This window comes from Apostichopus japonicus, chromosome 10 (assembly GCF_037975245.1).
Source record: "Apostichopus japonicus isolate 1M-3 chromosome 10, ASM3797524v1, whole genome shotgun sequence".
In the NCBI taxonomy this organism is placed as follows: Eukaryota; Metazoa; Echinodermata; class Holothuroidea; order Aspidochirotida; family Stichopodidae; genus Apostichopus; species Apostichopus japonicus.
This window is the reverse complement of record NC_092570.1, coordinates 16,039,976-16,066,854: the sequence shown is the minus strand read 5'-3', so window position 1 is coordinate 16,066,854 and position 26,879 is coordinate 16,039,976. Positions and strand designations below refer to the sequence as shown.

General features: G+C 37.2%; 1 protein-coding gene and 1 long non-coding RNA gene across 6 annotated transcripts; one reads left to right on the top strand and one right to left on the bottom strand.

The window, feature by feature from the left end:
• LOC139974684 (uncharacterized) lies at window positions 1-17,390 on the top strand. Its single transcript, XR_011795523.1, has 3 exons — window positions 1-389; window positions 10,223-10,313; window positions 17,254-17,390. It is a non-coding gene; the product is annotated as an uncharacterized lncRNA (long non-coding RNA).
• Window positions 8,940-25,624, bottom strand: LOC139974656 (trimethyllysine dioxygenase, mitochondrial-like). 5 transcript variants are annotated; one of them, XM_071981898.1, is made up of 8 exons: window positions 25,580-25,624; window positions 24,725-24,938; window positions 17,301-17,463; window positions 14,404-14,519; window positions 12,666-12,919; window positions 11,243-11,397; window positions 10,362-10,586; window positions 8,940-9,262 (listed from the first exon to the last, which is right to left on the bottom strand). In XM_071981898.1, exons 2-8 carry the CDS (start codon window positions 24,885-24,887, stop codon window positions 8,989-8,991), a joined length of 1,350 nt encoding a protein of 449 aa, XP_071837999.1. In that variant the 5' UTR covers window positions 24,888-24,938; window positions 25,580-25,624; the 3' UTR covers window positions 8,940-8,988. The 5 variants fall into 5 exon arrangements, with proteins under 5 accessions (XP_071837999.1, XP_071837996.1, XP_071837995.1 ...); XM_071981895.1 differs by having other exon boundaries at window positions 25,457-25,592; XM_071981894.1 differs by having other exon boundaries at window positions 25,443-25,581.
• Window positions 25,625-26,879: the final 1,255 nt, after the last annotated feature.

The following is a 26,879-nucleotide window of genomic DNA, read 5'->3' as shown; positions in this document are numbered from 1 at the left end:
TTTTCGATGCAACACTGCCATCCAGAGATAAAGTGTTCTACACCCCGACGTGAATGTGCTAATTGTTACCCCTGGTACCGTAACTCGTACAATGAATCTAAAAATAAATTCCGCATGTGACTGTAGAATTGAGCACATCTCCTGTGAATATGGGGGGGGGGGGGTATCAAAACCAGAAATTTTCTTGTACGCTGCGCGCCAACTGATGGTGGCGCTCCGTTTGAATAGTAATGCACCCCTGGGTTAGAAAACCTTGGATACGCGCCAGGACAGGACGTTACAAGCAAGAAGAAGATGACTCCTGTAAACATATTAAATTAAATGATCGATAGACAGAATCGAACTCCATAAAGGGCAAAGACGATAGAATTAAGGAAAGGAAAACATAAGTATTTAGCATTTTTAATCTATATCCGTATATATGTGTTCGAGGCCTTTCCTTCTATTTCTCTGCAGATTTTAATCGTTTTTACTATATACTGTTATAAACCGTATATGATGCCAAGTTAACTTTTCCGAATTCAACGCGTTCAAGTCGTTATGCGGGCCCGTATATAGCTAGGCTACATAGGCTACTGTACTTAGGTGCACGGCCCCTCCCCCTCCTCTTCCCTTGTTGGTGCTACCACCACCGTTTACATCTAGCTTGCACAAGTTAACCAACACTCAGAAAGATCTGCATTTGAGCGAACCGTTCATTATAGCTTAAAGAGATAGCTTTTTAGTATACAGATTTATTTCAAGCGGTGATGATTTCCTGTGGTATTATTCGTAAATGGGCAGTTCCGTAAACTAGTAAACCTTTTCACCAAAAATTAAAAAACGTTGAATCATTACATGTAGGGTATCAGATGAAAGCTAAAACTATGGAGTTTCATAATATGTAGCTAATTTTCATAGAACACATTGTTTTCAGGCAGATTAAGGTATGTATTAGTCAACCGAAAAAATCTCAAATTTGCTTAAAAAAAATCACCCCAAAACAAAATGCCTATTTTTGCCAGTGTAACTCCAGAGGAATAAATATTCTTGGATTTCCTAAAGTGATATAATATATAGATTCAATTTACAAACAGATAAAGTTGCAGGGATTTTCAGTTTTCTGAGAATAACTTTTTTTACAAATGTAAATTGTCATGTGTACGTCCGTCACAGAAAAATCACATTTTTAAAAATTTCCTACAGAAGGAAGTACCCAGATTTCAAGACATCTACAATTCAATGCACATTTTGAACACTCAATAACTACATAATGTGCCTTTAATCCCTAGGATTTTATTTTTGCAGAAATTGCTGTGACAGACGTACATATTTTTGTACGTCCGTCACGTACGTCCGTCACGCGTACGTCCGTCACATAACTTTTTTTTTGTTACACAATACTAAGCACTACATTACCTCTGATTGTAATGGAATGTTCCATTTGCATAGACATTAGGTAGTTTCGTGGTTGTTCCATTAGTATAAAGGTAGAAGTGTATGGTGTGCATGTAAGTGTCAACTACCAACTACCATAACTTCTGTCATTGGTTGGCACTTGACAAGATTTGCATATCAAAGAAACCACATGTATGGTGTTTAACCACATGTACTGTACAGTACAGTATGTTATTGGCTACAATGTGAAACTTTCATCTAAGAGCTCCTGAAGCAATGCAATGCACATGTTCTGTACAGTATGTTATTGGCTACAATATGAAACTTTCATGTAAGAGCTCCTGAAGCAATGCAAGTCAACTGCATCACACAACTGAACTGAAAACAATTCTTGTTTGCTGAGAAGTGCTAATTATCATCCATAAAGAAGCCTGCAGTACATGTAAGTAAATAATTAAATTTAATGAATTAAACTTGGGTGTGAAGGAAAGAGGAGAAAGTTGGTTTGGTGCTCATATCCTGTTAATAAAGACATATCTTTCTGGCCAACTAAATTCTGTATTGTTTGAAGTGATGCACAAAACCTTAAAATGAGCTCACCATTATCACAGAGGCCTGGCAGATTTGTGGTGAGAGAATGGCCTTTAATTTAGGTCCGACTAGGCCTAATATACTCTCATAACACTGTAGGCCACTTTCATTATATGTACACAATATAGAAGTATCTGCTATAATCACTGTAGGAAAATGTAAACAATTCCTTGTGTGGTGAGGGGGTGGGGATTGTAGTACAGGTCAACCACTGGATAGTGAGTGTTGTGAAATGAAAACAACATCAAATATAGGTAAATTGTGTCTTTTCCTTCACAGATATATATACCACTCTGATGTAGGGTTATTGCATTGTGCTTTAACCCTACTTTGGACTTTACTTCTTCTCTTGTTTTATTCTTTCAATGGAAATAGCAATTTACCAGGTGTTTAAGATCAGATATAAAGATTTAGAAAGTGCCATATGTAAAATGACTACAATTTCCAAATATTTTCAACAGAACAAAATGCCTGCAGCAAAAGAGAGACAGAGGCAACGTCGGGAACTATTGAAAAAAGACAGTGCTAAATGGAAAGCACTCCTAGAGAAAGATAGGATAAGGAAGAAGAAGAAGAGGGAGGTAATGAAGAAAAACAAGGCAAAGTGGACATATTACAGAGTTGAGGAAAATGTACGGATCCGTAGGTTGAGAGCTAAAAAGAAAGGGAATGTTACTACTAATAATGATGATACTTCTAACCAACCTCAAGAAAGACCATCACCGTATCGCTCTGCGCAAGCACTGGGAAAGGCAGTAAAGAGGGTTCGTGATTCCTTACCGAGATCTCCAAGAAAAATAAAGGCAGTGGCTGCAATGGTTGCTAAACAGGCTGGTTTGGCCATCATACAGCAACCAGTGGTTAATGGAAGGCCTCCACTCGATAATGCTACTAAGGAAAAAGTGATTGAATTCTACTTGAAGGATGACATTTCATGGCAGGCTCCAGGTAGGAAGGACCGTGTCATAGTTAGAGGGAAGGACGAAAATGGAAAGAAAACAAAAACAATACACCAAGCCAAGTACCTGCTTATGTCCCTTTCTGAAGCATATCAGTTGTTCTGCGAAACAAACAAAGCATCTGTAAGCCTCAGCAAATTTTGTGAGCTTCGTCCAAAGTTTGTGAAGACGTTTGATCAAATCCCACACAATGTTTGTGTATGTTCCTACCATGAGAACATCAGGCTCTTGTTAGATGTTCTATCACACCACATTAATCTACCTGGCAACACTACAGCTTTTACAGAGATGATGGTTTGTGACACTGGATCTAAAGAATGTATGTCCCAAGATTGCTCTGATTGCAAAGGTAAAATTGACCCATTTGCACCATCTGCAGATATTGCCAGTATCGTCGTCAAGTACTACCAATGGCAGAACAACACTGGGGCAGAGAAAGTGGAAATAACTTCAACTGCTGGTGAGATATTTGAAGAACTAAAATGTCAGTTGAAGGCCTTTCTTGTCCATGTATTTGTAAAGAGAAAGCAGGCAACACATTTCGACCAACTCAAAGCTGCTGTTAACGGTGTAAACATCCTTTTGCAGGTTGATTTTTCTGAAAATGCTACCCTGGCCTTTCAAGATGAAATACAGTCTGGTCACTGGTCCCATAAGCAGGCTACACTATTTACAGCCCATGCATGGATTGATGCTGAAGATAGCCAGAGCATCATCATTGTATCAGACGAGCTGCAACATGATAAGCTGAGTGTGAATGCCTTCATGTCTTATATATTTACAAATTTGAAAAACAAGTTTACAAATGTCAGCCATATTGATGTTTTTTCAGATGGTGCCAGCTCTCAATTTAAGCAGCGCTTCCTTTTTTCCAATCTTAATCGATGGAAGGAAGAGTTTGGGGTTAATCTACGGTGGCATTTCTTTGCCACTTCTCACGGGAAGGGGGCAGTGGATGGCTTGGGAGGTACAGTGAAAAGATCTGTTTGGCGCTATGTGCGAAGTGGGAAGGGACAAGCTGCCAGCCCAAGTGAATTTCATCAAGTGGCCCAACTTCGAAATCCTAACATCAAAGTAGCTTTTATTCCGGCCAGTGTAATCCAGGAAGAGAAGATACGTTTGGAGGGTTACTGGAAGGACACAGTCACAGTTCCATACACACACAAAATGCACTGTGTTGAGCCCAAAGGACAAAATAACATTCTGATTGCTGAAACCTCTGCCTCACTAACCAAAACTGAGGTACCAATAAGGAAGCATGAGGAGACTGATAGCAGTGACAGCGAGCTAGAGAATGATCAAGTGGATCCAGCAGATCATCCGAATATTAAAACAGACCTACAAATAGGAGACTGGGTACTTGTCCAATACATGCAGAACACCTTCCCTGGTGAAATATCAGGATTCACTGATGATGAGCCTCGGAATAAAGTTAAAGTAATGCACAGGTCAGGGAGTAATTGGAAATGGCCTGCAGGCAAACCTGATGAAATTTATTATTATGGAGAACAGATTTTAAAGAGGATTGGACATCCTGTCCCAATTGGCAATAGAGGGCAATTCACATTCAACATTTAGTACTTTGATACTAGCATTAGTTTTATGGACCAAGAGTTTTCATGCTAACTTTTACATTCAAGATGTATTCATGTTTTGTTTCACTTTGCATTGTTACTGAAATATCTCAGGTTAATTAATATCTTTTTTTCTTAATGGACTAAATAAGAGTGTTTCTATGTGTTTATTTCAAACACAGTTTGAGGAATTAAATGAATTTGCATCTCATGTTTATGTATTATTTCAAGTGACGTTTCACTCATACAACTTAAAGCGAAATATATACTTTCAATGCAACAGACATTTTGTGAGAATTTTTACCTACCTTCCACTATTACTTTTACCTAAATTGTTCACATTAGACACAGTTGAATGCTGCAGTATTATTTACAGCTGTTCAGAAAGGAAACTCTGGGAGGAGAGCTGTCACAAGTTTAATTTTTAGGCAAACCAAGTAGTGGCTTTGTTTGTGACGGACGTACATTTACTATATAATTTCACAAATGTACGTCCGTCACAAAAAATTGTACGTCCGTCACAGGGGTATTTTTGAAAATATTGCAGGGAAGTGAAAAAGGTTTCAACTGCATGTGTACTGATATGTGTAGTTAAGAGTCTTCTTTATGACATGTAGAGTAGTTTTTAATTGCATCCCATTCAAATTCACAGAAATTTTCTAAACAAAATTACGATCTGAAAAAGTCACTTTCTCTGGGTACGTCCGTCACAGGGAGGTTTTTTCAATATTTTTGTGGTTTGTTTGGATGGACAAGAACTGTAACTCCATACAAGAATAGTACAAGGCAGATGTTAGACAAAACCCAAATAAAAAGTAATCTCCTATATATAGCCATTGAGATATGGATCAACAAACTGTCCGAAATGTACGTCCGACTTTACGGAATTGCCCAAATACTTCTCGACAACTTTAAGAGTTAAGTTTCTATCTTTACAATAATTATTCATCCAGTGCTACAGTTGGTTTAGCCATTACCAGCCTAGAATTTCGTGTCTAATTAATTATCATAAATACTGGTGAAGCTTGGTAGGTTTAATATATGGATAAATCCTGGAACTATAAAACCAATCATAATTGATCCAATTTTTCCACAAACTAGTAAACGGTTCTAATATTAAGCACAGCTAACCGACTATAGCCTTAATTATAAACATAATTAATGGCCTAAATAAAATATGCCTCAAAATGCAACATGTAACATTTAATTTTTTTTTCCAGGTGAGGGGAGGGGAGAGGAAGGGTAAGACCCCCAGACTACCCTTCCCCTTATAAATACCGCTTATTAATAACTGCATAAATCTTCCTATGACCATTTAATCCAAGAAATAAAAGAGAATATGTAACCTACAATTTTGTTAAGTCATATCTCGTTGTTGCATTTTGCATACCTCTGAAATTAATTATCCCTAATTTCATTTTATCGGTCCTGGTGAAGTCATATTTGATGGATTAATGGAACAGATTGTTTTCACCCTTTACCTGTTCAGGGCTGGATTAAGCTTGACGAGGGGGGGGGGGGGGGGGAGGGGTGGGATGGGGTGGAAGCAGGGGGAATGGGGTGGAGGCAAGCCCTTTCAGCATAACCTAAATACCTGATGAAGGTTGAGAAAAAGAGAACTGAATGCTATATAGGTGAAGTTATAATATATTTATTGCACAATTTGAATTTGATTAAGAAAGCAATTTATGTCACAAACACTGGTAATTATGCCTGTAAGTGTAGTCCCTATTTTACCCAGGAACAGTTCAAAAACTGACTTTGAAAAAAAGAAACAGAAAAAATTTCATGTCACACACATTGACAATGAATCTAATGATGTACAAAGTTTAAGGCAGTTTGATTGCAAACTTAAGCTGAAACACAAACCTAAAGATGAAATTCCAACGAGTTCTAAATTAAAAAGTTATGTGAGTTAAATGTTGACATTCATACATTCAAATTGAAACAAGCCCCCCCCCCCCATCCAGCTATACCTGATCTCACCCAGGCCTTACCTCTCTTGTATGTTGCTGCATTGCTATTGACTGCCAAATTTAAGACAAAAAGGTTGACTGTCCAGTTATAACTGACAAAGTATACAACAGCAAACACTGTATCCCAGTTCAATATTTTTTTTTCCAGCTATCTATATACATATAATATGACAATGTCTACAAAGTAATATGGGAGTGCAAATTTGTGAATTATCTCCTGTTAAATTGACGCCAAATATTTCATGCCAAGTTTCATCCCGATAGCTGCTTTAGAGGGTGTGAAGGCTCGCGCACAAACAAACGTCTCATGCCGGTAATCTGACCTAGTTTCGAATGAGGTGTTACAGAAGTGTTACACTCCACCATCGATCCCAGAAAATACACAAATCAGCTTGCTACCGTCAGTAATTAGACACTAGTGCACAGTCAATACATGCAGCTACGGTCCATACCCACAACACAGTGTACATAACAGCGATGGACATCCCAGGTCTAGAAAAAAGATAACAAGGTATCACGTTTTCATTACTGTCTGCATTTTGTATCGACAAGAAGATTACTTCACTTAATTGCAAGCAACGGAAAGTTAACTTATTCAGAGCGCGGCACACGGTTTTTGGGCGAGCTCTTCAATGCCTTTAAGAGAGTTATAGGGAACGGTACAGAGACTATGACAGCACCTACAAAATGGAAGAGATATTCTCCTTATCACAAAGTAGAGAGGATCGATTGTAAAAAAGAAGAAACAAAAAGAGAACATTGCTTTCGGGCGAACAAGTCTATGTGCTGCCGTAGAAACCAACAATGTTATGTAATACTCTGTACACAGCTGACATGCCTCAAACTATGGGATCACAATCCCAAAAATCGGTTGCTACAAGAACATTTTCGGTGGGTTAAATTATTTTTTGTTTGTTTGCCAGACGTCTCCCTAAAAGTTATCCAGTCTGCGGTGTTCGCCGACGGATATCAATTATTAAAGTTATTTTGTTTCTTTTCTGATCAACAAGTCCAGGAATCCAAGCTATAACTTCCACGCATTCTGAACAATGATTCTGAGGGGTTGGAGTCTGGTAGGTCCTGGTTCAGCCCTCATGGAAGATCCTGTCAGGTCAAGGGGATTAAAACCTCGCAGACCACACACACTGCAAAGCTGTACATGCCTCATGACGTATCGGTGGTCCTGATACATTGCAATTTTGCAGTTATGTACATCTTGCAATGCAATAACAAACTTAGTCATTTAGTTACATGTTTGACTAAAGGGATTGAACACATGACAATTTTATGGTTATTTTGAATAGCAATCTTTGACTAGATCTAAAAGTTGATTTTATCTTCAAATATCAAATACTAATACTTACTAAGATTCTGGGAAAGAAAGTCTGTTAATAGAACTTCTTGGCATATTGCCTTCTAGCAAATTTGGCAACTTTTGCACAGCATTTTCTGTCCATCATTAACAGCTATAAATTATTAGTCTAGATACTTACTCCTACAAGTTCAATTGACAACATGCCAGTGTCTCTTGTACTCAATGAAGTGATTGACTCGAATAAATCACGACCCACTTTTAGATCTGTGGCACATCTTTGCAGCATAACCTCCACAGGACAATGGTTCTGTGTTGCTGGCCGCACTGACCAATGAGCGTTTTCCACAATTGGTTTCAAAATAATACAAAAGACAGTTCTAATATGAGTGACAGTGATACCTCTAGCATACAAATGACTCACAGATGCCTTACTACTTGCCAAAGGAAAACTCTTTGTCTCAGGCATAGACAAACATTGTGGAAACTGTTCCCAAATTACTGTAATTTAGCTAAGCATGTTATGCTAATTAGCTTAGTCATTAGACACACTAATATAGTTAAATGATGATGCCACTTTCGTAGCAGTATTGGTATAGTTTTCAAGTAAAAACTACTTTAATACTAATATTGGATTTGGCTTGAGTTCTGGATGCATTTTGAGTTTGACAAACTAGCCGTAACTTGGTGTCACAAAAAGCTGTCATATATAGTACATTATTAATTTTCACAAAATTGACTTTCTCAATGCATAGTTTAGCTTATAACTTGATTAGGATGTATCGACACAGGAATACCGACGTAAACATGCGATAGTGGTCTCGGCAGATAAAAATCATGTAGGAAACCATGCATACAGAGACTATACAGAGCCTGCTACATCATTTTATTAATGACTATGGGAATAGTTCAACAAATAACATTCATATACAATTTTGCATATGTTGGCCTAAACAGGTTTCCTTACATACAGCACCATTACCAGCAGACACAGTGGAAGAGGGTATCAAACTGATTCCAATATTTGAATGTTGTCAAAAAAATGGCACTTCCTAATTACAAAATATTAGAGAGGTATCACTACTAATTTTTATGAATGGGGGCACTACTGAGTTTTTTCACCAAAAATCTGATGCATGGACCCTCTGTGGTTCCCCCCCCCCCTCCTCCCTCCACTGCATCTGGCACGCGGGGTTTGTCTAAACTCTGAGTCCACCAATCTTTCTCATTTGGCTCATCCAGTCGTCATGTCTGAGGTATGTGCACTTAAGGACACGGTGGCCCGTGAAGGATTCTCGAGCATGAAGGATACGCCAGTTGTCGTATACCACCATCTGGTCCGGTTTCAAAAGAATCTTGAAGGCTTTTTCATCGTCGTAGATCTCTTTCGCCAGAGCCTGGTAAGCCTTGTAAAATTCCAACATATCTTCGTACGGCAAATTTGTAATTGTAGCCCTGTCAAACGGGTTGAACCTGGACGAAAATGCAACGACAGTCAATTCAATTCTTTCTGTAGTGTGTTTCTTTAATATAGCATGCGGCCATTTCAAACATAGATAAGTACTCTGTCGTCAAGCTGTAAAATCATGCAACAAGGAGAAATGACATCGTATCCATGGTGACATTAGGTTAGTAGGAATAGAAGTGTGTTTATTAGTCTACAGAAAAGGGAAATGTGAATATATGCTCTGGTGTATTAAAAGTTGAAACACTTCAAATATCTAAATATTGTCAAAACATCTGTCAAGACCTTAAATAGGACATGTTATGACTATTTCAAATGTCACCATATCAAAAAATATTTAAAAAATGGAAAATCTCTAAAAAAAAATAATTTATCAACTGAAATGAATGTTGACTAGCATACAAATAATGAATGGCTATGAGTGCAATAGTGCAAATATTTCATTCGTTGAAAGATGTCATTTGTTCCATTCAACGAGGCGCAGCCGAGTTGAATGGAACAAATGACATCTTTCAACGAATGAAATATTTGCACTATTGCACGAATGGAAACCATTCATTATTTGTTTTATACAACACCTTCAAATTTGGATATAATTGGATGTAAAATGCACTCATGCAACAGATTGTTTTGTACAGACAGGTTTCTCTGCTCTCTTACCATTGAAAAAAGTGCTATCAAAAAAGTATAACACATGGTTCTATTTCATAGAGTGCAATAGAGCGGATTTTGCATGCAATCGACGAGCAATTGACCAATCAAATGGCCGGAATATAATTAGGTGTTGTATAATTGCAGCTAATATAGTAGGATGTTACTACGGAATAGCATCAAACCTCTGCCCATTAGACTGCTGTTAGAATTTATCATACTAAAATCGTGTCAACAAAAGTTCTGTAGAATCTAATAAATTAAATAATAACAACTTTTAATTCACATTCAAAACTTAAAATTTTCCTCTCTTTCAGCACTTGAATTTGAGTCTTGACACTAGCAAAGTTATGAACCTCCTTCTCATGGTACTTGAAACCTTTAAGAATACAATTTGCCGCCATCAAGGTACGTTGCTAGGACATTTACAACAAATTGAAAAAGTGCAGCTTTTACCTTAGTCGTTCAACCTGTTTGGTATTCGAGTTCATTTTCACGACAGGTTCGCAGTTTCTCATGTCCCTTTCATCGTCCAAGTAATGAGCCGTTATCGATGTGTCACAGAGAAGTTGAAAATATTCTGGTTGGCTAAATCTCAGCCTCTCCAGGGCGTAGAAGCCATCTGAAATGACCGTTCTACCTCCATTCCCAGACCTTTCTGTTATTTGAAGTGTCATGCCACTGCAAAATAAGCACATACAACACTAGAGAGACCATTTTGATGAGTAGAATGCAGATTATCCCCCCCCTACACCCCCCCCCCAAAAAAAAACCAAATGGAATCTTTATGGAAGGTAATGGAAATTGAGAAGAGTTGAAATAATGTTTCCACGGTAACTTCTGGTGCTCTTAGTGAAATATGTTTCAGCTACAGCAATTTATATGTTTGAAGTTTGATACATTCATGTTTTAACTAATGTTTAAACGTTTGTGCAACACTGACAGTAACCTACACACAGGAGCAGAACCAAGCTGAATCTTGGATACATGTCCCACTTAAAAAAAAAAACCATGCAATTATAAAAATTAACAACAGAAATTGAATTTGGAAACTGTTAACAAACTTTGAATGTAAAAAAATATGAAAAATAAAAATAGGTTGGATTTAAACCGGTGACTCGCACACTAGGTACTATATCCCAAAATATTAGCAGTTCATGACATGACATTTGACCCTTGACCCCATGTTCAGACATTTCTTTGTTGAGGGTCATCGGGGTCTCTGACTGCCGTTAGAGCGGAGAACTCGTAATTTCTGAGACCGAAGGCTCGAATCCCGTTCTGAGAAAGTTCCTAACACTTTTGGCAGCTGGAAAAACTCAGACGAATAAGCTTACCGACAAGGTGGACTAAAGTAGCTGGTATCAGTATGTAGAGGGATGGCCAGATTTGTGTAGGCTGTATCGGCTATATCTAATCCAGGGCTAGCCACACAGACCTCGGGATGGTAAAATGTAGACTGGATCCCTCCGGCCACCAGCTTTGCAACATTCTGAAGAAAAAATTAATAATTCTGTTAAGAGTACAGTATGTTGTTGCTTTTTAGTGATCATATAACGGGGCTTATCGATGAATTTTTTCTACCTAAGTAAAGGTGTTATTGAAATGGACCTACAGTCACACATTCATAGTGTCCTTCAGTCCCAAGCATCCTCCCAATCCAGCCCAACCACTACCGATACTATGAAGAGGTTGTAGAAAAGGAGACGGCATTACCAAAGCCAGCCTTTAGATCACAAATGTTGCAAACAGTAAGGCAAATCAGTTACTAGGCAACATGCAGCTGGAAAGATTTGCCTCAAAACTGATGACCTTCTAAACCAAAAGGATAGCCTATTTACCTGACAACAAGTTTACCTAATATTTCTAATCAAATACATTTCAAACCACACGCAAAAGCAAATTTCCTCAATTATCAAATGTCACGTTTAGCTAAATACCGGGAAGATTATACTTATCAGATCATTTAACATATAGACGCAGGTATTTTTGCCACATCCAATCTTTAGCTTATCATCGTTTGGATTGTCATGTAATAATGAAGTAAACTGAATCAATCAAGCAACTTAGTGTGCTTAATTCTTTTAATTCTTTGAAGAAATCCTCCCACAAAAAAGAGAGAGGAAATAAGAATGTGACAGTCCCAGAACAGGTTGCTTTAAATGTTCTTCATGAATTTTGCATGAAACAACACATCTATAGGACAGTCAGTGATTTTTCATAGTAGATTATCGCCAATACGGTACTTAGAATTCAGTATGAGACACAAAATAAAGAAGCGCTATAATTTATCCTACTAAATATGTGAATAGATATGGGTGAGTTTTTTTTCTCTTTCTTGTGAATGGCTATCCTATACAATTGGCATTAAAGATGGCTTCTCTTTAGTCAGCTTCTGTTCTTCTGGCTCCCTCTCTCATGCCCCAAAGTATGATGGGTAATCGCCTGTGATACAAACTTTACACCAGTTTTAATGAACATGGAGCTCAGTATACACAAACAGACACATACACGCACACACACATACACACGTACACACATGTTTGTGTTTCATTCCAACCGAGGACCCCATTGTATTTTCCATTGTTCAAATCCACGTACCCTAACCTTAACAATACCCCATACAATAGAATTCTTCCGAGGACGTGGTGATTCTTTAGAAATCACAACCGAGGACCTGGAATTCTTTTGTTCAAGTCCTCGGTCAGAATACAAAACAAACGCACACACACATACATACAAGACTTGTCACATACTTACAGCGTGAGCTTCTGATGAAGTGTCAACTCCACCTATCAGGGCCACCCCATACTCATGCAGCGTCTGCAGGAATTTCTTCAGCGTTGGTCTGTCATTTTGAAGGTCGACTAGTTCAAAGGAAGGCATATTAAAGTAATTTCCCTGCCAAAGGGTTCGATAAATATCCTGTTCACCAGTCATGGCGTTGTCAGCTGCACCGGGAAAATACTCTCTCAGCCATGAGTTGGAGAACACCGTCTTGTGACAATCATCCCCTGAATTGTAAAGCGTAGAAAGTACGGTACGAATGAGTCTTATCAACGACATAGATGCTTATAAAGTGTTACCGGAAAATGGGGAGAACAAGTTGTTGCCGCCTGGGAGTTTCCCTCTCCCCCCGGTCCCTTCCCCCCCCCCCACTTTGCCCGAACCGTCCTTGCGAGAAGAAATTATTTTGAAGGGTACCTACATGTAAATCATACCAGATTTGAAATTATAATCTCCAAGTATTGAACGGAAAGGCGAAGTTGATTCTGTCCTCAGATTGGAGCGCCTAGAGGGCATAATAGAGTTCTTTTGAATGACTACAGTATTTCCACCACATTTCTTTGACAGTATTAACTACCTTAATACCAGGGCATTATTTGAAACTTTGTAGATCCACCTAGCTGCATGCTCACATAAGAAGAAAATGAGTAATTATAACCAGGGAAACCCCATATATATTCTACTTGAATACATTGAGGAGCGGATAACATTTTTTAGCCCCAAAAAATGAACTCTGAATTTATTTTATTTTTTATAGTTATTTCATAGTTACAGTAGTTAACTATTTAACAGCTCTAAAGTTGGAAGAGTTTCATCCAAAAACTCTCACATTTTGCTTTTTTTTAGTCCTTACTTTGATTTGCCCTTGCCAGCAAAACAAGACCATGACCTCTTTAAACTGAAACTTTCCATTCCTACAACAAAGTTTATCAATGATATCCAGGGAACCAAAAATTTCAAACAAACTTCCTGGTCGGAATATTAAAAACTGTAACTTGGAATGTCCTAGGTACCAAAATAATCATCTATTTTGCAGGGTATATGATCCTTTTCAAGGTTATCAACTTATCACTTTTCCAAACTCAACAGCAGAGTTGCAGATTTCCCCTCTCTCTCTCTCTATATGTTTCTTTCACTATTCTCATTCTCACAAGCAACCATTGCATATAAAACACCATAGCCACAACCATGTGTTCTGAACTCAGAACTGTTTCTAGTCTTACAACATTCAAGTCAAAGCTGAAAACCTACCTATTTAGACAGCATTACTGCAATATATAAACTGGGTATTCAATTCTATTCATGTGCAGTACTCCAACACACTCAAAGGTGCATGCTTTTTATTTTTCATACTCATTTATATTGTATTTTAGTCTGCAGCTTTACTACATATTTTGTGTCATATATTTTTTTATATACTGTTACATAGCGTTTTAGAGCACTTTTGTGGATTTTACGCTTTATAAAATAAAGTATATACTACTGAGGGGCTTTAGTTCCCCTAGAAAAAAAAAATGCAAGGGGAACTGCCTCTTCCCTCCTCCCTCTGATGGCAGACAGAATATTACCAACAATTTGAGCACTTTATTAATATTTAAACCTGTATTGTATATATATGCAGTAAAATTTAAAACATTCTTCAACATTGTTTCCAAAGTATAAATGAAAATGTTAGAGATTACGGGTGTTGTTTAAATTATTTGTTACTTACAAGTGATGGTTACCTCACAGTGGTCAGATTGAACATCAGTTGGTTTAATATCCAGATTTAAATCTACAATGTTGTGGAGGATTTGATTGGTGTCATGATGGAAGCAGGAGGAACATCTGAGGAGAGATGAAAATAGTAATAAAGAGACAAGATTGATAAAGAGAACAAGTTCAGCTCTGTATAGCCACTAGCTATATATCCAAGCCCTCTTTCTTACTTTATTAATTTTTTCTTTTTTTATCTATCCAATTAATTGGCAAATCTTTCAAACTTTTGGGCCTTAGTTCATCATTATGGTGCAATATCCATGGGCTAAATTAACAATTATACTTTTCCTGGTAACTTAACTGAACAGTTTTCTTTAGTATCTCAATCTGTACAGGACTCAACTTTCAGATATAGGACTACTGACACTTCTTGTAATATGTTAGGTGACGGTTGTTTGTATGATCACTGAACAAGTTCATGTTGAGTTAGTTAAGGTGGCTAGTTGTGATGATTACGTTTCCTTTTTAGATGCCAGTCTACTCTTCGGATTCTCTAAACCATCAATTTCTGTGGACAGGTAGATTCTGACTCTCTAAACCATGTGACTATTACTCAGAACAGTGACTTTTACTCGTAACCGTGTCTGTTACTCGAAACCGTGACTGTTACTAGAAACCGTGTCTGTTACTCGAAACCGTGACTGTTACTAGAAACCATGACTGTTACTCGAAAACGTTACTGTTACTTGAAGCCGTGACTGCTACTCTACACCATGACTATTACTCAAAACTGTGACAGTTACTCGAAAACGTGTCTGTTACTCGAAACCGTGACTGTTACTTGAAGCCTCGACTGCTTCTCTACACCGTGACTATTACTCAAAACTGTTACAGTTACTCGAAACAATGTCTGTTACTCGAACTGTGACTGTTACTCGAAAAATGTGACGGTTACTTGAAACAGTGACTGTTACTCTAAACCGTGACTATTACTCAAAACTGTGACAGTTACTCGAAACCATGTCTGTTACTTGAAACCATGTCTGTTACCCGAAACCGTGACTGTTACTTGAAAACGTGACTTTAACTCTACACCGTGATTATTACTCAAAACTGTGACTGTTACTGTAATATGTGACTGCTAATCGAAACCGTGACTGTTACTCCACTAGCTGTGACTATACTACTCAAAACTGTAAAACACTCTCCAAACCAGCTTGCTATATATACATATATGTCCACTTCCTTTTTGCAAAGGCTCTGTGCCTTTATTAGTTCCGCTCAGGCCAGCCACAGTGAAACACAAAGTACATGAGTATTAATCTTACTACGTCCTAGATTTGCACAGTAAAATATTTCCAGGGTTGACTTGACATGTTATGTATCGTACAAAAACTCAAATATCTTCAAAATGATCAAGGGCACACTCTTCACAACTAATTCAAGTGACCAATTTTCAAGATTATATACAGTCGTTCTGTGGTCTTCCACTTTCAAATTTTCAAGTGGGATGTCCCTCACATGGTCCCTGGTCCTGTCAAAACTATGAAAGACTGCCAAATAATCAGAAGGAAAAAGATGAAAGAAAATTGCTGTGCAGGCACGTAGCCAAGGGGGGGGGGCGAAGGGGGCAGGCCCCCCCTTGAGCATATTTAAAAAAAAATTTTTTAATGTTTTTATGATATCGCTAGTATTTTCAAAAGAGAAAATGCTAAGATGCAGCTTACAAGGCCTGGGAAGTGACATTTCCAGCGATCTGGGAGGCATTTTCAGCCAAAATTTTCTTGTACGCTTCGCACCAACCATGGTGGCGCTACGCTTAGATACAGTAGTTTGCAATGCCGAATCTACAGTTTCGCCCCTCCCTTGGCAAATTCCTGGCTACGCGCCTGATGCTGTGATATTTACAATTAAACCCTGTACACTAAATGTTAAGCACCTCATCGGCCCAAAGCAATAAAAACTCTAGTGGGGGATTTATAAACGGTCGTATAACCATACAAGCATCCAGTCAAAGTTTTACTGTTTCCGAAGTATATGAATTACAATAGACATTTCAAGGTTGATCGTAGGAACACCAGCAATCATTTGCACAATCTAATTTCAACAGGTATTTTATGGCAGTGTGCACTGACCAGTTTTGAAACTTCATGATGCATTCCTTTAACGCATACAAATTATGAAACAGTTTCCTAACGCTACGATTGCTTATGGGATCATTGTCTGAGTACCAGTAAAAAAATCACACAATCATGACGACATATCTTTTTACTGCCAAAACTTTGACCTCTTCGTACAGATTGAGCAAATTTATGAGCAAAATATCACAGAAAAGCAAAACCGTTGTCATAACTTGTGTGATTATTTTACTAAACAAAATGGTACCTGTACCGACAAGAGAAAGAAGATTCTTTAAGCCATCCAGACAGAGTGTATAATGGAGGAGAGATTGGGTGACTCGGGGGATATACAGAGATGCCAACCTCTTGACACGAAATAACAGACTGAATATCCTAAAAAATCAGATTTTGTAGAGAAAAATCAGATTTTCACTAAAACTCAACACTACCACTGGCCCGTTGGCCCCGGGCCAGTAAAATGTCAGAAAAATGTTTTACTGGTAAGACTGGCAAGTAAAATGTTTGCTTTTTCATTAACATTTAATGAGAAAATTGTAAAGCTGCCGATTCCACGTATTTCCCGCCCATGTAGGCTCGTTGTTCAACGTGTTTGTTGGGGTTTGGGGGGTTACTTGTACATGTTTCTATGAGATTCCCCTTCCTTTAATTTTTTTTTTTTTGAAAGATGAAAAATCGTATTTCAAGAGGCAATAACGTATTATCGTATTTCACTTGTTTTATAGTACTAAATACGATAAAATCGTACTGGTTGGCATCTCTGGATATATACCTGCAATTGTCTCGCAGCCAGTAGAAAGGTATCCTCACACTACCCCCTCCTTCCTCCCTCATCAGAAGATGGTCGTCCTTTACTTCTACGGTGGTGCTATCGAAAGTAGCAGCTTTGTGGGAGACGGTTCTCGTGTGAGGATGAGAAGGAATTGTTGTAGCACCTGTGAGGTAAAATCAGAATATACTGCCCTGAGAGGTGGTTGATGAGGAAATTAAAAGCAGAGAGGGATTGCAAAGGAATATGGCTGATAGGGAGAGGGGAGGTGGGGGGGGAGGGTGGTTGAGGCCTGGAGGATGAGAAGATGAGTGAGGGGGAGAAAGTGCAGCAGGGTTGATAATTTGATTCATTAATGACTGTACAGGTAGTGAAATTCAATCATGCAATATGACATCACGGATGTAGCAAAACTTATACCAAACGAGTAATCACCAGCGCTATAGTTTTCAAAGTATTTAACTGTTAAATTGCTTCGTTTAATAAGTAATGAAACTATTGCCTACAACTCTTAACGTATGGTTTGGCCTACTATAGCAAAGGGGTAAATAGTAAATACTTCCACAATAGTGGATTGAACTGAATTTACTTCAGTTTGGCTAACTATTGTGAATTTGGTATTGAAGTTTAAATACAGTAGATCTTGTACAATGAGAAACTCTGCAATTTTAACGCTCTTCAACACGTTCTTATCTTTTAACGACAATAATCTGTTTAATATGCAAATTAGGCAACTGTGCACATACTGTACCTGTACATTTATATTTTCCTAGGTCTCCATTGCAAGCTTAATTAGCTTGTGAATCTTTATAAGTGATAAAACCATTCAACCGGGTAACTTTGGTAGTCATTTCAAATGTTGATTCAGTTTAAAGGGAAAGAGAGGAAGGTGCAGGGGGGGGGGGGAAGTAGGGACCTGAGATTGTTGCTTGGCAATGCTTTTTGATACCACCATGCAAGCACATATTGAGCAGATAATGAAATGAGTTAAAAGTTTGTCGTCAATGCTGTGCATTTTTGCATTTTTTTTACACTTTAAACAAAGAATTTAATTTGGACACAATCATTCCTACTTCGCATACTATAGTATATATGACTGTTTAATACACTTCATATGCATGCTGCACGTTAATCAACACATCGTCAACATGTGGGAGATGATATCACATAGCAAATGGTGACAAGTACAGTAGTGCATTGTTTACTGATTTGGTTTGAATGTATGTACTTCTGAAAGGTAGCTGATGGACTAAACCCAGTGGGGGAGCATCCATACAGTCAGGGGGGGATGCCCCCGATGGACTCAAATGGACTGCTGGCACCCATTTCAGCTTTTTACCACTTTTTACTTATATATTTGCGATTATTGACTTTTCTATTGCGCTCTCATCTACCTATTGACATTTGTCACATTTTGTTGACCAGTGTCATTTTCTGACAAAATGCTTTGACGGCGGAACACCCATATAAACTTTCGACTTGTCACAAATGGTGATAACACCTATTTATTCTTCGTTTATCTGCAAATTAGCAAGGCCCGAAAAGGGTCATTTTCGGCGATCTATGGAGTATCTTACTCAAAAAATTTCTGTACGCTCCGCGCCAACCTGTGGTGGCGCTCCGCTTAGATAGTGTCGAAAGCGCCCATACAGACCGTTCTCGCCCCCTGACCAATACCCTTAGCATCGCCTCTAACTAAACCATTGGAGATATTATACACAAAGTGTTATAAATCTAACTAACAACACATTAATGTTTAAATGGTCTTTAAAATTAGTTTCAACACCTGGCAACTCCTTAACAATCAGTTTTTTCTTCCTTTTCTTCTTGGTTTAGTGACAATTTTTGAAGTCTTCAATAAATAAGTAATGTATTTTTATCCTCTACTTTATTCATATCATTCTCAATGCCATGGGAATAATCTATCAAGGTTGTTAGAATGTTGGACAAAGGCATTCATTTTTTCCCCAAAAACTTTCACTTAAAATCAAGATTTATGTGTGGCATCAATATACAGATTTCTGCTTTAAATAAGTTAAAAGAAGTGGTGTAATATGCTTCAATTTTTCCCCAACTTCAAATTTTGAATGGTATTTGCAGATTCTTATCACATTAGAATTAGAATCACATTTTTATATAACATTTTAATTAATTTTCAAGTTTAATCATTTCTATAGGTGCACACTGTTTGCAGATCTTTAGTTTATTATTATAAGTTCTCAGAACAAGACAGAAACTTGTGACAGTGTTCGTCTTCTGCAGAGAGTACTATAAGTTTCTGCATACAGTATGATTTCACGTGACACTAGAACACAATATTACACAAATAACCTTGATTTGTTTGTAGTGCAATCTTACAAACAGATAACCCACCATCATTAACATCAGAGAATTAATATACAGCCCTGATTCAGTCAATCCACATCACTAAACTTGCAGTTATTAAACCATAGAATATCAATATCAGTTATTCAGTTTGCTGGTATCAAAGTCTGACATGGTACAAATTGAATATGTGTGGTTTATATAACCACAGACAACCCTTCATGGGACAGTTAACACACCATTGTACAAACCTCACAACACTGTATGCATCTACAGTAGTTGTTATGATGTACACACCTAAAGGAGAGGGTATATAGGCCTTATATAAAGTATACCTTATCTAAATCTCTCGATCACAAAAATAACCAGCCTTGGATATTTATAAGTGACCTCGCTTACCTGTCTGCTCGCAACCTCTGCACTTTCGCTCTACCACATCTAGAGTGAACACGGGTAACTTTTTTAACACTGAGCACCCTCTGTGACTGGACCCCGCCAGTCACTGACCTCCCTTCTCATGAGACCACCCCTGAGTAAACCATCCATTGTAAACAGTATAGCTGTGTAGTAGAGCCCTGCAATGTTGTATACTTTTTTTACTTTAACTGTTTTAACTGTTTGATACTACAATCAGTGATCTTTATTCCTGACATTCATGTTACACACACATGACTATTAAGTAGTCATTATGTTTCAACTCCTGGCAACACATTTTTAAACAATCAGTTTTACTTCCTTTTTGTCTTGGGTTTGGTCACAACTTTTTTCAAACTTTCTTTCTTCCTTTGTAAATATACCTAAATCATAAACAACCTACCATTTCCATTTATAGTACAAGTATTACAAAATGAGACTATGAATACATTAAGTACAATGCCCTAAGGTGTGGGAACAAGTAATGCCCTAAGGTGTGGGAACAAGTACAGTAATACTAGAGTAACTGTGCATGTCTCTTTAATGTCCACCTTTAAGTATGCAATCGTAAAGTACTATCTATAGTCTAGATTTCCAATTTGACTTAAGTTTTTAAGTACTATCTATACTAGATTTGGGCAGGTCCAAGCTATTTATTTATTTGTTTGCCACAAAAGTACAAAGTGGAGGAAGTCTTCCATAAAGCTTAAAAGCTTAACAATGTGGAAGATCCCTAGAAGCCTAGGGAAGATCCCTAGGGAAGATCCCTATTGTATCCCTAGAAGCCAAATTTCAAACTTTACTGAAGCACCCTAAATGTGGTGTCATGTTAAAGCTGAATTATTGAAGTTTAAGATTTTCATAATTTTTTTTAATTGTTTTGCCTATTCGAACAATTACAGCTGGCTAATTTGCATAAATTCAAATTGCAGGTTTACGTACGGGACATTTGGAATCCTATTTCCCTGCCAGCAATATGAACTTATTGAATATAAGTTATGTGGGACATGATACTGTACACCCTTCCTTCCAATAATTTTGACATATTACGTTTGGGGGTTCATCAATTAAATATGCTAATTAGCTAGTGTCCAAATACTGATGTCCCGTACGTCACAATTTTCAGCACTTTTTTTCAAGTTTTGATATTGACGAACAATATTTTTTTGGTGATATTCTGTAAAGTTCTAATTAAGAACATTGTTCAACAAAATCCATCCCAAAAAAATTGAAAAAATATTCACAGCAAATCTAATTCTCAAAATTAAAAATGTGACGTACAGGACAAAATGTGACGTACGGGACATAGTGTGGGGGAAACCCTGTATTTATACATGATAAACATGCATGGGCTCCAATGGGGACCTCTACTGGAAACCTTCCAATGCTTACAAATTTATTTTGTTGAAAGATGGTAGTTGCAACTTATAATCCCTGCATTCCTGAAGAGCACAACATGGCTTCAAATAAACCATTGACTGATGACCACCAACAGCCCAGGTGTTGTCCAATATATTATCGGGAAGTAAATTGTGTGTGTGTGTGGGATACAGAATCATCTACAATGCTATTCAACATTGACATTGAATGAGGACAACTTCAAGAATGTTGAGTTTGCTTTTCAACATTTCATAGGCCTATTGTGAAGTGTGACTATCATGACTGTGCAACAATGTTCTTGTGTCCTTAACTTAGATAGTAAACATTGAGATTTTTAGTTACAAGTGTAGAGTTTTGCTCGCCCAATTTTTGCAGAGGACAATCACTCATGAGTTTGTTCAATAATCAGTATTAGGTCTATAGAGTTTTCTTTGTTGTACTAATTTCATAGATGGACATTACATTGCCATTACTGTGGACATTTTGATATGTTTTGAATGGGATGGATCATATTTCAACTTGAGGGTTAATAGTGGGGAGTATGACACAGTGTTGTACAGTATACAATATACCAAAACAGTTTTGAACCAAAACTTTTCATCTTGAATCATTTGTGGTCTAACAAAGCTAGAATTGATGTTATGACTATTTGGTCTGGTAACCAGTATTAGGTCTATAGAGTTTTCTTTGTTGTACTAGTTTCATAGATGGACATTACATGGACGTTACTGTGGACATTTTGATATGTTTTGAATGGGATGGATCATATTTCAACTTCAGGGTCAGTAGTGGGGAGTATGATACAGTGTTGTACAGTATATATACCAAAACAGTTTTGCACCAAAACTTTGCATCTTGAATCATTTGTGGTCTAACAAAGCTAGAATTGATGTTATGAGTATTTGGTCTGGGAACCAGTATTAGGTCTATAGAGTTTTCTTTGTTGTACTAGTTTCATAGATGGACATTACATGGACGTTACTGTGGACATTATGGTATGTTTTGAATGGGATGGATCATATTTCAACTTCAGGGTCAATAGTGGGGAGTATGATACAGTGTTGTACTGTATATACCGAAACAGTTTTGCACCAAAACTTGCATCTTGAATCATTTGTGGTCTAACAAAGCTAGAATTGATGTTACGGGTATTTGGTCTGGTAACCAGTATTAGGTCTATAGAGTTTACTTTGTTGTACTAGTTTCATAGTAATGGACATTATGTGGACGTTACTGTGGACATTTTGGTATGTAATGAATATGATGGATCATATTTCAACTTCAGGGTCAATAGTGGGGAGTATGATACAGTGTTGTACAGTATATATCAAGACAGTTTTGCACCAAAACTTGCATCTTGGATCATTTGTGGTCTAACAAAGCTAAAATTGATGTTATGAGTATTTGATGAATGTGTAGAGTAGATTTATACTTTATGCATTCCATGTTTTATGTAGTGGAATGATCTCACAAGTACAGTCACTGCTCTTTTCGATCCCCGAAAGAAGGAAATATGGCATGACATTACCAATGACATTGTTCTGGCATATCCAAATTAATGTTTTTATGTAGAAATCAGCTTGTTATGGTATATTCAGGAAAAAAAATATGAGTTTTCATAGTCAATTTTTATTTGGACAAATTGTCCCGTACGTCACATGTCCCGTACGTCACAGGACAATTTTCATTTGTGTAATCACTGAACTGGAATGGCTTCATATTTTTTTCTAATATGTTACAGCTTAGCCCTTGGAAGGTAAGGCTATTCACTAGTTATAACAGCTTGATCACTGCCCTCCTAATTTCAGAGCGATTTCAGCTTTGCTCTTTAGCAAAAAAAAACACAAAATTCTCTGGTCCCGTACGTCACACTGTACATTAATTAAGATGGGACCTAATTAAAGCAAGTGTAAGAAATCTTCAAGAGTTTGTAATAAAGAAGCAGCAATAACAAATGTGAAAACCTGAAAAAGTTTCTGGAAAATAGATTTTTTATAACTTTTAGACACATTTAAGTCTCTGAAATGTCCCGTACGTCACAGTGCAAATAGCTTGGACCTGCCCATTTCTGATATGACTCAAGTACTCATTCTTGAAGTACTTTCAATACTAGATTTCCAATATGACTTAAGTACTCATTCTTAATGTACTATATATACTAGATATCCAATATGACTTAAGTACTCATTCTTAAAGTATATACTATCTAATTTCCAATATGACTTAAGCAACTCATTCTTAAAGTACTACTACATTTCCAATATGACTTAAGTACTCATTCTTAAAGTACTATCTATACTAGATTTCCAATATGACTTAAGTACTCATTCCTATACTAGATTTCCAATATGACTTAAGTACTCATTCTTAAGGTACTATCTATACTACATTTCCAATATGACTTAAGTACTCATTCTTCATGTACTACAGTATCTATAGATACTAGATTTCCAATATGATTTAAGTACTCATTCTTAAAGTACTATCTATACTAGATTTCCAATATCGACTTAAGTACCCATTCTTAAAGTACTATCTATACTACATTTCCAATATGACTTAAGTACTCATTCTTAAAGTACTATCTATACTACATTTCCAATATGACTTAAGTACTCATTCCTATACTGGATTTCCAATATGACTTAAGTACTCATTCTTCATGTACTACAGTATCTATAGATACTAGATTTCCAATATGATTTAAGTACTCATTCTTAAAGTATATACTATCTATACTAGATTTCCAATATGACTTAAGTACCCATTCTTAAAGTACTATCTATACACTAAGTTTCCAATACAACTGAAGTACTCATTCTTAAAGTAATACCCCCTGAGTCACCCAATCTCTCCTCCATTATGCACTGGTCTGGATGGCTTAAAGAATCTTCTTTCTCTTGTCGGTACAGTACCATTTTGTTAAGTGAAATAATCACACAAGTTATGACAAGTTTTGCTTTTCCATAAAGCTGATGTTTGGGTTTTGTGTTATCTTTAGATAAAGCTTGACAATGAGTCAAAAATTAGTGACATGTCAAAAATCTAACCACTTTCATTTCGTAACCCAATCTATCCTCAAATAATAGAACTAAATTTGATAATAATATCAATAAATTACGACATCAATCAATGAATGTTTTCTGTTAATCAGGTTGCCTTGAACAACAAACCAACATCTTGAAGAGAACCTGTCTTAACAAATTTAGCAATTTGCCATTAGATGAAAAACTTATACCAAGTGCTTCAAAAACTCATGGCATGCTATACATATACTCTTGACAAATGGTATTGGCCTGAACACTCACCAAAACCTGAACATTTCTTCAAATATACCGAGTTAAGGTCACATGATGAAGAGCTTGAAGTCTGTATTTTTCCTCTAGCGACATTTGAATAGCACGAGAATCTGGCAGGCAAACATCCAAGAGTTTGATACGGCCTTTGTAATAGCCGTAGGCAATGGGTCATTTTGAACCCTCAGATTTAACAGCTGTCAATGTGATGTGAAGATCAATGATCCTGTAGAAAAGAAAAACATTAACCATATAAAAAAAAAGAAGTAATTACGACAACTTTTTCGAATTGCTGCATTAAAAAAAAAAAGTTACAACATGCCACGATATTCCACATACCACATCATAAGTATCCAGTATTCCATTAAACTAGCATATAAGTACATAAATATTAAACTTTGGCATTATTAGCATTGAAATATCAGATCTAACACAATATCTCCGCCATACTTTCATGATCAACAGTAATTCACTATCCATCCCCTTGCCTACATCCTTCGTTCATAATGTCACGTATGCAAGACAGAACTTGCTCAGTAACAACATACGAGCAGAAGTAAATACCAAAGACGTTAGCGCCTCAGTTAAGGCATTTATTAGGCCTATGTCTAATTTAGTGGTCAGTACCAGTATTTATAATACAGCAGCTTACTTAGCGTAAGGACTGTATGCCGAAGTAACACTAAACTCTAGCCTAGGCCTATGGAAGATCACAATTTCAGTATCCCACCATCGTCCTCATACCAGCTTCGGATCTGCTCATTAAGTGTTATCACTCTGTGTTATGATGCACAAACTTAATGGTGTGCATTTGCGGGGGCAGTTGTAATATTTGCAATGTGACGTAACCTAGTAATTGGTGTTTACATTTCGAAGCATGCTCGGATTTGGTATAGCCTTACTGACTTCATTTTGAAGGTGGCGTGAAAGTCACGGATTGGCTACGGCATGCCAAGGATAGTCGACTGTCATAATATACAATGTATTTGTAGGTTACTCAATATGTTAAGGCTATTGGTAGATCACATAGAAATAGCTTTATGAAGGCGACTATATCATCTCATAATTAAGTACTGATATATACATTTTCTCTGTTCAATCACATGCCAGGTTTATATAGTGATATAACGAATTCAATTAGAATGTTATTGATCTGCTAATCTCAAGTTCAGCTTTGCAACTTAATCTGAAATACGCGCTAATAGCCTATCTTTAAATTCATCGTGGGGAATTTCCCATAAAGGTAGTATAACGCAAATAAATATACTATATTCAGTGTGGACAGTTGAAATAGAGTAAGTGAGAGGTCATTTCATCGAAAATAAAACTACATTGTTAGATTCTTTCGCTAAAGTTGAGGTTTTAAAGGCATTGAAGACTCGCCCAAACAGTGTGCCGCCATCTTTTAAAAGTTAACTTTCCGTTGCTTGCAAGTGAAGTTTTTTCTCTTGTCGCTACAAAATGCAGACAGTAATGAAATGTGATACCTTGTTATCTTTAGCTGGACCTGAGATGCCCATCGCTGTATCGTTTGTACACTGTGGTGTGGGTATTGACCGCAGTTGTATGTACTGACTGTACAGTAGTGTCTAATTACCGACGGTAGCAAGCTGTGTGTGTATTTTCTGGGATCGATGGTGGTGTCTAACACTTCTGTTACACCTCATTCGAAAATAGGTCAGATTACCGGCATTAGACGTTTCTTTTTGCGCGAGTCTTCAAACACTTTAACATAATTTTTCAGATTTATGAATCTGCTAATGATATTGATATGTAATTGAAGACCATCTCTAAATAAATCACCATTCCATAAAATGTACATCCGCTGGGTACATCCGCCTGGAAGGCTAACCATTGTCGCAAGAAATGCTCATTATGAACCTCCTGCAATTAATTGTGGTACAACACCAATATATGTCAACCCAGGGAAATCCGAGAAAAATGTTGGGAATGGCGTCCCATGTTCTGACAGTTCAGTTAATTAACCGATGGGTAAGAACACAAGTGTAGAAAAGAATGTGATGACGTGATTCAAGCAACCATTTATTGAGCGCGCTTGGATTATACCAACGAACAACCGTCATTTTTAATTTTCATTATGAAAGTGAAATTTATGCTATCCCTTTATCCCATATGTTTCAATCATCCTCCATGATATTTCAGGATT

Coding starts and splice junctions, on each gene's coding strand:
- LOC139974656 (XM_071981898.1), bottom strand. CDS start 24,887: ATGACCCATTGCCTACGGCTATTACAAAGGCCGTATCAAACTCTTGGA. Junction 14,520..17,300: donor TGGCTGCGAGACAATTGCAG/GTATATATCCAG, acceptor ATCTCTCCTCAG/ATGTTCCTCCTGCTTCCATC. Junction 10,587..11,242: donor TACTTTAGTCCACCTTGTCG/GTAAGCTTATTC, acceptor CTTATTTTGCAG/TGGCATGACACTTCAAATAA.